Below are 13,001 nucleotides of genomic sequence, written 5' to 3' on the forward strand. Positions count from 1 at the left end.
CACACGCGCACACTGAATGACAGACACACACGCGCCCGTCGGTGACTTTCCCTCTTTCTATTTTTTTATATCGAGTTTATCTTTTTATTTTCCGATGTCACGGCCGCCGGTCCCCCTCCTTGGGGTCTGTCGCTCGGTGGTCCTCACCACTAAACTCCTCCCCTAATCCTCTGCCGGCTCACGCGCGCGGGGCTCCTTTAACAGGCGAGCCGCAGAGAGGCGGGCTCAGCGCCGGGTGGGCGGGGCTCCACGCGGCCTCTTTAAATGGCCACTAAGGCTTCGCCGGGCACTCCGCGGACAGAGCAGCAGGCAGCCGGACGGAGGGCCGCACGGGTCGGGGTGCAAATCGCGAGGTGAGTGCGGGGCGATCGGGTGCGTCCCCGTAGGGCACGTGTGCGGAGCGCCAAGCGCAATGCGGGGGGTCCCCGTGAGCGAGCGCTCGTCTCGCTGGATGGCAATGCCCAGTGTCCCGTGGGCACGATGCCGCTTGGCGTGTGCCGGGCCGTGGGACTTCAGGGGTCACCTCATGTACCGCTGAGCTGTCTTATATGTGGTGGGGGGCAGCAATGCCAGACTGGCCGGTGGTCACCCCAGACTGGCTGCCCAGTCTCCTTCAGGGGACAGACCTGTGAGGGGGGATTCTGTGCCAGCCAGCCTCTGCCCAAGCCACGGCATTGACTTGGAATAACAAGTGGTGGCTTCCAGGACGGCTGACCCCTTGACCCCCATACCCCCCCCCCCTCCCAGCTCGGTGTGGGTTGCCGATTGTCCTTGCATTGCACAAGCAGGCCGCTGCCGCGGCGGTGACACTGTCGATGACATCTTGTAATTACGCGCCACGCAGCAGTCCTGAGTTGCCAGGTGACGCAGGAATGAGAGGCGGTGGGCACAGACTTCATGCTGCTGCTGCTGTGGCTGTCGAGTTGCCAGGCCGTGTGATGGCAGGGGAGCGGGAGGCGCAAGGCGCTATATTGGCTGGTGGCTTACTAACTCTCTCTCGTTCTCTTTGTCCCTCTGTCTTTCGGCCTTTGTGTCTCTCGCCTTTTTCTGGCTCCTTTTGTCCAGCAGACAGGTCCAGCGGGTGACGGCAGTGACCCACGAGGTGACCATGAGGGACGTCCTATTTAAATGCTGTTTTGTCCCTCGTCCTCCTCCAGGAGAAGAGGAGCATGGGGGAGACATGGCGGCCAACCACAAGAAGTTCCTCATCTTCTTCGACTTTGATGAGACCATCATAAACGAGAACAGCGACAACTCGGTGGTGCGGGCAGCGCCTGGCCAGAAGCTGCCCGCCTGGCTGCGTGACACCTACCGGGAGGGCCACTACAACGAGTACATGGGGCGCGTGCTGAGCTACATGGGTGACCAGGGGGTCCGTGAGGAGGGCTTGCGGACCATCATCGAGAAGATCCCCGTCTCCCCGGGGGTGCCCAGCATCTTCAGCCTCCTCAGGGCCCACCACGACCTCTTTGAGGTGGTCCTCATCTCTGACTCCAACATGTATGTCATCGAGACCTGGCTGCAGGCGGCCGGCCTTCGTCAGCTCTTCCGCTGCATCCTGACCAATCCGGCCAGCTTCGACGCACGCGGGTACCTGGTCCTCAAGCCGTACCACACACACGCGTGCCAGAGGTGCCCGGCCAACATGTGCAAGCAGAAGATCGTCAGCGAGTACCTGAGGCAGCGCCAGGAGGAGCGTGCCGGCCGGCCCTTTGACAAGCTTTTCTACGTGGGTGATGGTGCCAACGATTTCTGCCCGTCTGTCATTTTTGGGCCCGCCGACACCGTCTTCCCCCGCCATGACTACCCGATGCACAAGCTGATCAAGGAGATGCAGCAGAGCCAGCCGGGCAGCTTCAAGGCCACCGTGGTGCCCTGGCAGAGTGGCGAGGTGATCGCCACCTACCTGAAGACGTTCCTGGACAGGTAGCTCCTCCCCTACTCCACCTAAAGTCCGCCCTCCAATAGGCCCCGCCCCTCAAACTGTTCACCTTTCCTCAGGTTCAAGCCCCCCCCCCCCCCCCCCCCCCCCCATGTTCCTTGAATGACCCACTTGTGGCGCAAGCCTGCCAGGTCAAAGGAGTCCGTCCCGCAGGGGGCGCTGGTCAATGGGGTGTCCCTTGCTGTGCTCCCCTCTCATGGCTTCTCCAGGGGGCTTCCTCTTCTTCAGACTCTCATGACTTCCAATAAGAAGGTTGGTTTTAGACATGTGATGAGTTCATATAGTGCCTTTCATGATCTACCTGTATGGGGGTGACCTTCTGGGCATTATGGGGGATCTCATCCCAGGTGGGGGACACCTGAAAGGAAAAGAGGACCCTGGCCTTATTTAGCACCTTTCAGCTCTGTGCTGTCTCTGAGGGCTTGGAATTAACTCAAAGAGGTGGGATTTGAACCCGTGTCCTGCCCACCCCAACCAAGAGACTCGCAGTGAAAGGCGCTATAAACACTACAGGCTGAAGGTGACCCCCCATTTAGGATATTTGTCAGGGATGACTATGAAAGGCACTATATAGAGTGTGCATGGGCTGATGATGGCGCTCTCGGAGAAAGGCGCTATATGCAATACAAACTGATCTGTTACTGTGTCTCTGATGGTGCTAACGCTGAAAGACGCTATAAAAACACAAAGACTGACTGACATGCAATATGGGTGGTGATTGTGCTGCCTGTGGGAGGCAATATCTTCAATAAAGGCTCTTCGATTGTTAATTGTGTCTGTGAGGGTGCTCAGTATGAAAGGCGCTATAAAAAGATGGCAAATAAAACAAGCAATGCTCGATTTCTGTCTTTGAGCGTGAAAGACGCTATATAAAATGAACACTAAAAGGTGATGATAATAACTTCTGGCCAAAGGGCACGTCTCTCAAACCAATAACCCCCCACCTCTCCGCCATGCTGGACAGTCCAGTCAGAGGATGGAGACGCTGATGCAACAGCCGGCGGACACACTGGAGCCTTCGCCGCATCAATAAAGTTACAGGCATTTGAATTTGGCGAAGGCTCCGCATTGCCCTCTAGCGGACAGTTTGGGAAGGTTACGACAGGCCACAAAGGCAAAGGGAAAAGACGAAGGCGCTCGTTGTGGGAAATAAAAAAATGCCAGCCGTGTGTTTATGGTGCATATTTGTAAATTCTTCGTAGAATAAAAAATAAAATCAAAATTAAAAAATTATGAGGGATTAAAATCACCATTGAAAAATAAAGAGAAGGTAAAAAAACGCAGCGATCGGGCACAACAAAGCCTCTATTGCCCTCTTGTGGTGAGAAGTGCCAACTGCAACTTGGATTTGGCATAGCTACAATACAGAAATCCATCAATCAATCAAAGGTTAAAATCAATCAGTCAATCAATTGATCATTCCTTCAGTCAGTGAGCCAATCAATCAATCAATCAATCAATCAATAGCAAATCCCTTTGCCGAGTTCATGTGCTTGGCGTCACCGCAGAGCTGCACTGACACACAAATCTCCTTCTGAACGCCGAGCAGTCCAAAGTGTCCTCGTTTCAAGGTCCAGGACATCTGATTAGCCCAGTCCGACCGAGGAGTGGGGGGGGGGGGGCAAGGCTGCCAAGGTCGTCGGGTGAGGTGGCACCAAATTTACAATCTGACCTTGGATGTCTGCAATGCTCTCGGTGTGGGGGTGGAGCTCCTCCAGTGCCATTTAAAATGCCCGCTGATGGCCCCCTTTGGTCTAATCTCAGCCCCAGGAATGTCACCTCAGCTTGCACCTCAATGGCTTTGGGGGGCTTTGGTTGATTTAATGGCAGGTGTCCTAACACGGTCATCTCATTAAAGAGAATGAAATCCCAAAGCTGGCGAGGGCGTCACGCACGCAGTGCCCATAAGACGAGCTCCGTCAGACGTGACAGGTGAACACAAAGGCCACCTCGACGCCGTCCCTGGATGCCACTGCCACTGTTGGCCTCACAGGAGTGGCACCCGTGTTGGTTTGGTCTTGAAGCGGGCACAAACACTAGCCCTGCTAGAAGATGGCCAATGGCTCTCCTCAGTTGGGCCTCCGTGTTAAGCTTCATTGGGTGGGCTTTAGGGGGCTCAGACCTGACATTAAGGTGCAGGACCACCAGCAACTACACTGAAGCGCCCAGCCTTGTCTTCATTGAAAACTGGCACACTCCTTCTTCCCCTGGCTGCTCACTCTGGTGCTGCCCATTATTTGCCCAAACCACCTCCTCTCTTCTGCCAGGCACTCTTTGTGGCATCACCTGTGCTCTCCTCAAACCTGGCTTTAGACTTGCATGCCAGGCCTGAGCCATCCCCTCCAGAGTTGTGTTTGTGCCCTAAAATGAGTGCGGGCATACCAGGCTGCCCTCCACCTTCGCTTACCCACTGGCATCCTGCTGGGTGCCTCCTCTCCAGTAATGTCGGATCTTTCATTACCAGACACCCATCACGACCCACTCAGACATGGCTGTGCCCAAAGTCCCCATCTGTGCAGAGAAGCCAGGCTGGCATGACACATGTGACCACTGTGCCTTCTCCCGTGCCATTCAGCCCAAGATTTGTGTCACACCCGTGGTGGCGTCAGACCCCCCGATTCATACAAACGTCTTCCCGGCCCGGTGGTCAGAGTGACCGAGGGGAGGCTTTGATTTTATGATTTGTTGTGCCCACCGCTCCGGGTGTTTGGGTCTCTTTAGGCCCCGTGTGGCGCAGTTAGATTTCCACGGGTGCGCTCACGGGTGACTAGTGGGCGGGGCCAGCTGCCTATTTGAATATTAAGGCCCCGCCCAGCCTTCATCGTTGCATCATTTGCTCTCCCGAGTTCTCGCTTGTGCTGCGCGTTCATTCGCTTTGTTTATCGAGGCCAGGATTTCGACTTTTTTGCTTGTCATTTGTTTTCTTTGCTCGCTCGGCGGGTTGCCCTTTGGGGGTCTCCACTGGTGTCTTCTGGGCTCCTCGGACCACCGCTGCATTTCAGAGCTTCTTGAGATATTAAATCTCTGTCTGGCTGGTACTGTACAGCCAGAGGTTTACGGTTCGCCTCTCCCTCTGTTCCAGTATGTTCTCACTTATACTGGTGAGGCCAGTCTCCCTTTTTGGGGGCTGCTCCCCCTGAAGCCAGCAGGTGAGATGTGGGACGTGGCCGGACTAAGTGGGTCTCTGCCGGGGACACCAGTGTGGACACTGGGCTGCTGCCCCCCTGCTAGCGTGGAGGCCTTTCCTGTGGATTTGGCTCAAGCCCCCTGGAGACCACCTGCTCCACCGATGTGCTCGTTTGGAGACCTCCAGACGCCTGAAATCCCACCTGTTATGTATGTCCAGTGCCTCCTGACTCACCGGTGTGACACAACCCCACGTATGACGCAGCGTCGGGCTCGTCACCTGTTTAGTCACACAAGTCACCCACCCTTTTAGGGTTCCCTCCTACGTTTGGCCCACTAGACCCCCAAAACTCTCACTTTTAGGCCAGCATTGGACCACACTTTGTTACAGTAAACCAGTAGGTGTCCTCTGCGAAAACGACCAGAAGGTCTTGATGTTGTGCACCAGCCGACCCCCCAAGGGGACACGAGGGGTCAAAGCTACGGCGCTTTGCACCAAATAAAGGTCGGGAGTCGAGGAAATGCGGAGGGTCGTTGTCTGCATTTGGAAGGTTGCTGATCGTGAATGTGATTTGGATATTTGATTCCTTACCGGTGGTCCGAGTCCTCTAAGGGTCACCGCCAGAAGGTTCCAAATGACAAATTTCAAAGTCACACATGTGGCCTGTCATTTCAGGGTATTTGAAGGTCACCGATGATGAATCTGAGGTGCTTTCTGATGTGTGATCCTCCACTAGCCCCCTACGGCCCTCCGTCAGAGGGTGACGAATGACACATTCCTGCTACACCCGAGAACACTTCGACTTCAGCACACGTTCATATATGTGATGCCACCGCGCTGACTGACTGCTCACTCCCTCGTGAAGTGAAGGGCCGCACCCCGAGTTATGGCAGCAGATGATGAAGACCACCGTCTGTCTGGGTGGGCCGTCTCTGAGGTGAATCCTGACGGATCTCTGGTGGTCTTCTCCTAATCTGAAACATAAGAACAGACAGCTGAGCAGCCACGGGGTCTTTGAGTGTCGTGACTGGCCGTTTGTGACCTCCGAGTGACATTCAAACATAGAATGGGGGTCTTAGGTCAGCTACACTAATGTCACCAGTCCAACTAGGACGGGGTGGGCTGCCGCCATTGGAGTTTTCACGCAGGCCTTGGCTCTCGGAGCCTGGGGGTCTTACCGTCACTACAGGCTGGTGATGGGCCGCAGCGACTCTCGTATTTAAGCTGGGAGTTCTCATGTGTGTTCGGGGGGCTGCTGTTTGATTGTTATGTCTTATTTTTTTTCTTGAACTTCTGTAAAGTTTTAATGTCCCCTCGGTGACACACAAAGTCTCTCTGCCTAAAGCCCCGGTGGCCCCAAGTCCTCCGTCAATCAGGCGCTCACACGGCGGCTCTTGGCAGCATTGCGCCCCGCTAATTTGATTTATTTACTTATTATTTTTGTATTTTTATGGCGTATTTGTCAGCTCTCTTTGGTTGATCTTTTCTTGGACTTGAAGATCAGAATCGTTAGAGAAGCCTCTGAAAAGTCGCAACATCTTCATACGTTTTGATAAAGTCCAGTAGCTCGGATGATTATTATTGATCTAATTCATTTAATTAGTACACTCGCTGCATTTTACACACATAAACAAAATGAGGCTGCCCAGAAGGAACCCATCATTTGTATTTATTGATTTATACAATTTAGACTTTCGCGATCTCGACAAAACAAATAGCTAAATAAGGCGATTGCTCCGTTAAGGTTTTTCAGTTCCATTTAATTTAAATATTGTGGTACTGATTCCTTCCTTATCCTTTTCTTTATTTTGTATATAAACAATGTAAGAATATCTGCGTTTAAAATTCCTGGAACATGCAAAGCAGTTAATAAAAAATATTGCTGGGGAAAAAAAGCTTCACCAGTCTGAGCGCCGTTCACCTCCTTCACCCGACAAGCCGCTTTACCCGCCTCCAAACACACGGTCACGTGACGGGGGGGTCCTTCCTTGTGAGGACCTTTAGACATCCAATTGTAAGCCAGATGGGGCCTAAAACTTTTTTTTTAATTTCCACTGGTTGTAAAAGATTTCACCCAATTAAAATTACATTAACTAACTTTAAAACATCTTCGCCGGGACTGCTTTCAGTAGTCTTACTTTTGTTTGTGTCAGGTCGCGTATTTGTAGGCAGGCGGAAATCGGGCAGCCCTCAGCGTTCAGGCCGCGTTCGAGCTCGTGGGGTCCTCAGTGGTTGTCGGCGCGGCGCAGAGCCCGAGGAGTTGAGCTTACCGGGCGGTGTGCGAAGTAGGTGAGTGAGTGCGACCGTTCGTTGGTTGGCATCAATGCTCAGAAATGAGTCCTTAATGGTGACGTGGTGCGGCTCGCTGCTCGAACGTGCGGATTTCATTTGGCTCATAAGCTTGGTCGTTTGGCTGCACCCCCTACCCCCGATTAAACGGAACCGTGAATTCCAAACGGTGCTAAGTGAGCTTTTGTCTTCTCCAATTTTAGACCTTTCTCATCATGGAAACGGAATTATACGACGAGTTTGGCAACTACATCGGGCCGGAGCTCGACTCGGACGAGGATGACGACCTGGATCGGGAGGACCGCGACGCGGATGAGGTATGTGTGTCCGCTGGACGCCTTTAAGGTGCTCGTGTTGGACATTATTATAAATTCAGTTCTAATGTACCTGAAATACCGCCACCGTCGCCAGGAAAAGCGATTTCGGGAGACGAGACTCAAATTCAGTTTATTTGTGTATAGCGCCCTTCTCTGAGTGCGAACACCGCGCTGTGTCAAGTTCGCAGGTCCAGTAAGTTTTATAAATTACGACGAGTCCACATAAAGACCCCGACTTGTTTAAATGCACAGGAAAACAAAGTGGCTTGAAACTTACAAAGAGACGGAAAACATTAATAGCCATCGATTGTCCTAACCTGCTTTATCCTAAACAGGGTTGCTGGGTAGCTTGTGCCCACCTCCGTAAGCATCGGGCAAGGCAGGAACAATACCTGGTCAGGACGCCGGGCCATCGCAGGGTAAACACACACCAGAGGCCAGTTTAGCATCGTCAACCCACATAACCTGCGTGTCTTTGGACTGTGAGGGGGACCAAAACCTGCGCTGTCAGTTTATTAATGAATTGTTAAACTCTGACCATTTGGCAGCTGAAAAGCTCAGCCAGCAGCACGAACAGAGAAGATGGACCCCTGATGGTCCACAGCCCACTGTAAGACAGAGAGAGACAAAGTCAGGCATAGTAAGAGTCCTGGAGACCTTGGCCAACTAGCTGGCTACCCATCGTCTACTGGGCATTCTGTGGTGGAGACTGTGCTAGCCGTTCAGTACAATGACTCCAGCACTCCCAGTGTCTGAGATTCGTTTTCCACGGGCAGTAGAGCAGTGGCCATAAGTGCCACATTGAATTAACAATAAGTGAAAAAACAGAATAGTGGAGGCTTGGCTTGTATTTTTATACAGATGTCTAACAAAGAGAGATGCAGTACACCCGGCTAATCAGAGTGTGCCAAACTGAAATCGTCACACCGAAGGCTCATCTGTGATCCAAACATTGAAAGTTAAGGGCCCCGTAACTAAAAGCATGACCTGCCCTTGTTATTTTGTTAATCTGGAGAAGGCCGGCGTGTTGAGGTCTTAATGTGCGCTCTGGTTTGTAAGGAGTGATGAGTTCAGATATGTAAGCAGGGCCTCGGCCTTATCAAGCTTTATATGGGAAAGGAGGTTTTGAGTTTGTACTTTCTGGTTCTTGTAGTAGCGTTTGAACAAACTGAATGCTGCATAAAGAAAGGGGAGCAGTGCATTACAGTAGTCAATCATACAAGAAGTGAATGCGTGATTTCACTTGTCAGTATGCTGCATATTTGGAGAAATCTTCATTTTCCATCATTTTAAGTTGGAAAAACCATAATTTAGACCAGGGGTCGGCAACCTGCAGCTCTTCCCAGAACGACAGACGCATTCACATTTTCATGTCTTAACATATTATTTGATAATCCTTTTGTAAAGATAAATGTTTTATTTCTGGGTTAATATTTAGATATTCCTTTAGCTATTTGTGAATCAGGTGGTCTGTCGCGTGTCTCTGTTGTGTTTCACCTCTTAACTACATCATCTGCGTCTTCCTCAAAGTCATTCTGTTTGACGAGATTACGTCTTGGGTCAGATCATATGCTCTCCAGAGTTTTCTTCAGTACCTGACATTGGACGTACGCTTCAACATTTATTGGGAGTTCTAATTTTTTCATATACAGTCATATGAAAAAGTTAGGGACCCCTCTTAATTCTTTGTCTTTTTGTTTCTCATTGGCTGAGCTTTCAAAGTAGCAACGTCCTTTTAATATCTGACATGCCTTACGGTATTCAGTAGGATTTCAGCAGTGACATTAAGCTTATTGGATTAACAGAAAATATGCAATATGCATCATAACAAAATTAGACAGGAGCATAAATGTGGGCACCACAACAGAGATATGACATCAATGCTTAGTTGAGCCTCCTTTTGGCCTCTAGACGCTGTTCTCCTATAGCCTTTCACGAGTGTCTGATTCTGGATGGAGGTATTGTTGACCATTCTTCATACCAAATCTCTCCAGTTCAGTTCAATTTGATGGACAGCTATATCAGCCCATAGATTGTCGATGATATTCAAGTCAGGCGACTGTGACGGCCATTCCAGAACATTCTACTTCTCCCTCTGCATGAATGCCTTTGTAGATTTCCAGCTGTGTTTTGGCTCATTGTCTTATTGGAATATCCAATCTCTGCGTAACTTCAACTTTGTGACTGATGCTTGAACATTATCCTGAAGAACTGGTTGATATTGGGTTGAATTCATCTGACCCTCGACTTTAACAAGGGCCCCAGTCCTTGAACTAGCCACACAGCCCAACAGCATTATGGGACCTCCACCAAATGTGACAGTAGGTAGCAGGTATTTTCTTGGACTGCGGTGTTGTTCTGCCACATAAAGATCTTTTTGTTCTGACCAAACAGTTTTGTCTCCTCAGTCCAAAGCACTTTGTTCTAAAATGAATCTGACTTGTCTAAGTGAGCATTGGCACACAACAAGCGACTCTGTTTGTGGCTTGAGTGCAGAAAGGGCTTCTTTCTCATCACCCTGCCATACAGATGTTTGAATTGTAGAACGATGTACAGATACACCATCTCCAGCCAGATGTTCTTGCAGGTCTTTGGAGGTGATCTGTGTGTTGTCTGTCACCATTCTCACAATCCTGCTCATATGCCACTCCTGTATTTTTCTTGGCCTGCCAGACCTGCTGGTTTAACAGCAACTGTGCCTGTGGCCTTCCATTTCCTGATTCCATTCCTTACAGTTGAAACTGACAGTTTAGACCTCTGAGATGGCTTTTTGTAGCCTTCCCCTAAACCAGGAGACTCAACAATCTTTGTTTTCAGTTCTTTGGAGAGTTGCTTTGAGGATCCCATGCTGTCTGTCACTCTTCAGAGGAGAGTCAAAGGGAAGGAAGCACAACTTGTAATTGACCGCCTTAAATCCCTTTATATCTCCTGATTGGACACACCTGTCTATGAAGGCTTAACGAGCTCATCCAACCAACCAATCAGCATTGAGCAGTGACAGGCATTCAAATCAGCACAATGACAAGGGGACCCACATTTGCGCACAGCCAGTTTTTCACATTTGATTTAATTTCATACAACTAAATACTGCAGCACTAAAAATCTTTGTTTGGAAAACACCGCAGTACTCCTAGGAAATGACAGACATACCAACGTTATCTTTGTGTTGAGAGTCGAGTCAATTATTACGCAGGCTGAGAGGGGGTCCCAAACCTTTTCAGATGACTGTACTTTTTGTGGTTAATCGTCACCAAGCCTTCCCAGGATTCTGTTTTCTCCCATTCACAAGTTGTAGCCGGCTGAGTTCGGACTGGTGAGTACATTTTGCACTCGTCACAGACGACGGCCGAGCTGAACGAATTTTACTCAAGAAGGGGGGGCGGGGGGTTTGTGAGGGTGAAGACCACCACTACAGAACTAAACAGTGTTGTGATGCCAGTCACCTTTGAGTGATTTAAAAGTGAGACGCAGAGCTCTACGGGTCTCCTAACATGTCTAATATTCAATAACAAAACTCAAATCTCGAAAGTCACTTTTTCACAAAGCGCGACGCATTTACAAAAGAAAACATTCAGAGAAGGAAGAAAAACGGCGGTGACAGAATTAAAACAAAATATGAAACAATCAGCGAGTTTAGCAGTTTCTCGTTAGATTGCAAAGCATACAAATCCTTTCACAGATGGAGAATTTTGTAAAAGAGTGCTTTTTAAATTTGGCCAATCATCTCTCGTCTTCACAAATAAAGAAGATATTATTAGAAGATTGAAGCCACTCCGTTATCTAGAAGACACCGTTCACGACAGAATCATTGAGACGGGTAAGAATGCGACAGATGAACAGATTAATGATACCACGTTGGCGTCTGTATTTTCTTTGGCATGTATTGTGATTTGAAGGAAATCGCACAAATGAAGATTTTACTGCCTTTGATTCCACGTAAAGGACAAACTGGAGGTGAAGATATCTCTCTGCAGCAATTTTGGAGTTTTCAGCTGTTAGGGAAATTGACTTCCATAAATTGGTATCTGTCGCTACAGATGGAGCGCCCAGTAGTGACGGGTAAATCCAAAGGCTTTGTAACCCTCTTCAATTAAAACTACTTTTGTTTGCAGAAGACTTGAAAAGTGGAACTCTGTTTCATTTCAGAACCATCTGGAAACTCCTGGGAGCGTCACTGATGGCAAGTTCTTTCTGGCAGCTATTACTAAAATGCCCGATTCATTTACCAGTCGCTTCAAAGCTTTCGGAGGTGAGAAGTCCACTCTGTAGTTCTTGACAGAACCCCTTGTGCCAAATGCCAATCGAATAAACTCTTCGCTGTTTCCATCAGTTGACAGAGCTTAGTGCAGGGGTGTCCATCGCCAGTCCTGGTGGGCCGCAGTGGCTCACCCTTTTCCTAATGAGGTTTCACTGCTCATTAACTCCTTTTCCCTTCCTTTTTCATTGCCCTGTTTTTAAGGATTCAGTCCTCTGAGTTGATTTGTTTCTTCATTAAATAGAAATGAGACGTGAAACGAGCCGACAGGTGACCAGCTAAACCGCAGCGTCGAACTCCAAGCAGGTTCTTAATGAGAAGCCGATTCTCACTGTTAATTATTTAATTCCACGGCTTGTCGCTGCTCTCATTCAGACACGGCAGACATTTCCAAAACTGTTGATTTTCTAAGACCACCGTCACAATGTTTAGGCGGCCTGAGAGATCAGCCTGACCGAGACCCTCACCTTTCTTTATATTCAGATTTTGTGTGATGGGCACAGGTGAGCTGGTCAGGTGGCGCCTTGTTTTGTGTCTCATTATTGTTTGGCTGCTAATTAAAAAGAGACGACTATGGGAGGCGGAGTCAAGTGAATTAAAACTACGGCAAAAGAAAATAACGAGCAGCAATGACGGGTCACTGATGAAGAAGATGGTTAGAATGAAAACCTGCAGGCACTGCGGCCCACCAGGACCGGAGTTTGACACCTGTGGCTTAGTGTGAACTACGACTGTGGGCTCTCGACCACTTTGGTGGGTGTATGTGATGCCCCCCAACAATGATTTCATTGCTAATTATCTTTTTTTCCATTTCTAAAGGCAAAGGAACAGCCCACCTGCCTATCAGTCAGTGTGAGTTGTCCTGTCATTGCACCGATCAGACTTGGATTGTCAATCGCGTCAGGAAACTGCAGGGCTTTTCACAATACTTCTTATTGTCACATCTGAGGCCACTCGGCTCGCCAGACGTGTTCTCTTAGGTCCTGAATAAGAGCATGAGGTCGAGTTTTGATGGTCCCCAAAGTCCCACTGTCTGCTCCGTCACTTATTTCAGGCATCTGTGGCTCTTTT

General features: G+C 49.6%; 2 protein-coding genes across 4 annotated transcripts in view; both read left to right on the top strand.

Annotated features, from left to right (window-relative positions):
- Window positions 1-238: 238 nt before the first annotated feature.
- On the top strand, window positions 239-2,061 carry phospho1 (phosphoethanolamine/phosphocholine phosphatase 1). Of its 2 annotated transcripts, none has more exons than XM_028818938.2 (2): window positions 239-353; window positions 1,069-2,061. In XM_028818938.2, exons 1-2 carry the CDS (start codon window positions 265-267, stop codon window positions 1,928-1,930), a joined length of 951 nt encoding a protein of 316 aa, XP_028674771.1. In that variant the 5' UTR covers window positions 239-264; the 3' UTR covers window positions 1,931-2,061. The 2 variants fall into 2 exon arrangements, with proteins under 2 accessions (XP_028674771.1, XP_051774999.1); XM_051919039.1 differs by having other exon boundaries at window positions 265-353; window positions 1,158-2,061.
- Window positions 2,062-7,246: 5,185 nt separating this feature from the next.
- The window catches only part of eftud2 (elongation factor Tu GTP binding domain containing 2), a 28,369-nt gene continuing 22,614 nt past the window's right edge, over window positions 7,247-13,001 (top strand). Inside the window, exons 1-2 of one of the 2 annotated variants that reach the window (XM_051936268.1) lie at window positions 7,247-7,358; window positions 7,562-7,675. In XM_051936268.1, coding sequence (XP_051792228.1) covers window positions 7,574-7,675 — 102 coding nt within the window. In that variant the 5' untranslated portion in view covers window positions 7,247-7,358; window positions 7,562-7,573. Of the gene's footprint in view, window positions 7,363-7,561; window positions 7,676-13,001 lie in introns of both variants that reach the window. The other variant, XM_051936269.1, reaches the window with a different exon arrangement.

The sequence above is a fragment of the Erpetoichthys calabaricus genome, chromosome 14, assembly GCF_900747795.2.
Source record: "Erpetoichthys calabaricus chromosome 14, fErpCal1.3, whole genome shotgun sequence".
In the NCBI taxonomy this organism is placed as follows: Eukaryota; Metazoa; Chordata; class Cladistia; order Polypteriformes; family Polypteridae; genus Erpetoichthys; species Erpetoichthys calabaricus.

Coding starts and splice junctions, on each gene's coding strand:
- phospho1 (XM_028818938.2), top strand. CDS start 265: ATGGCCACTAAGGCTTCGCCGGGCACTCCGCGGACAGAGCAGCAGGCA. Junction 354..1,068: donor GTCGGGGTGCAAATCGCGAG/GTGAGTGCGGGG, acceptor TTTGTCCAGCAG/ACAGGTCCAGCGGGTGACGG.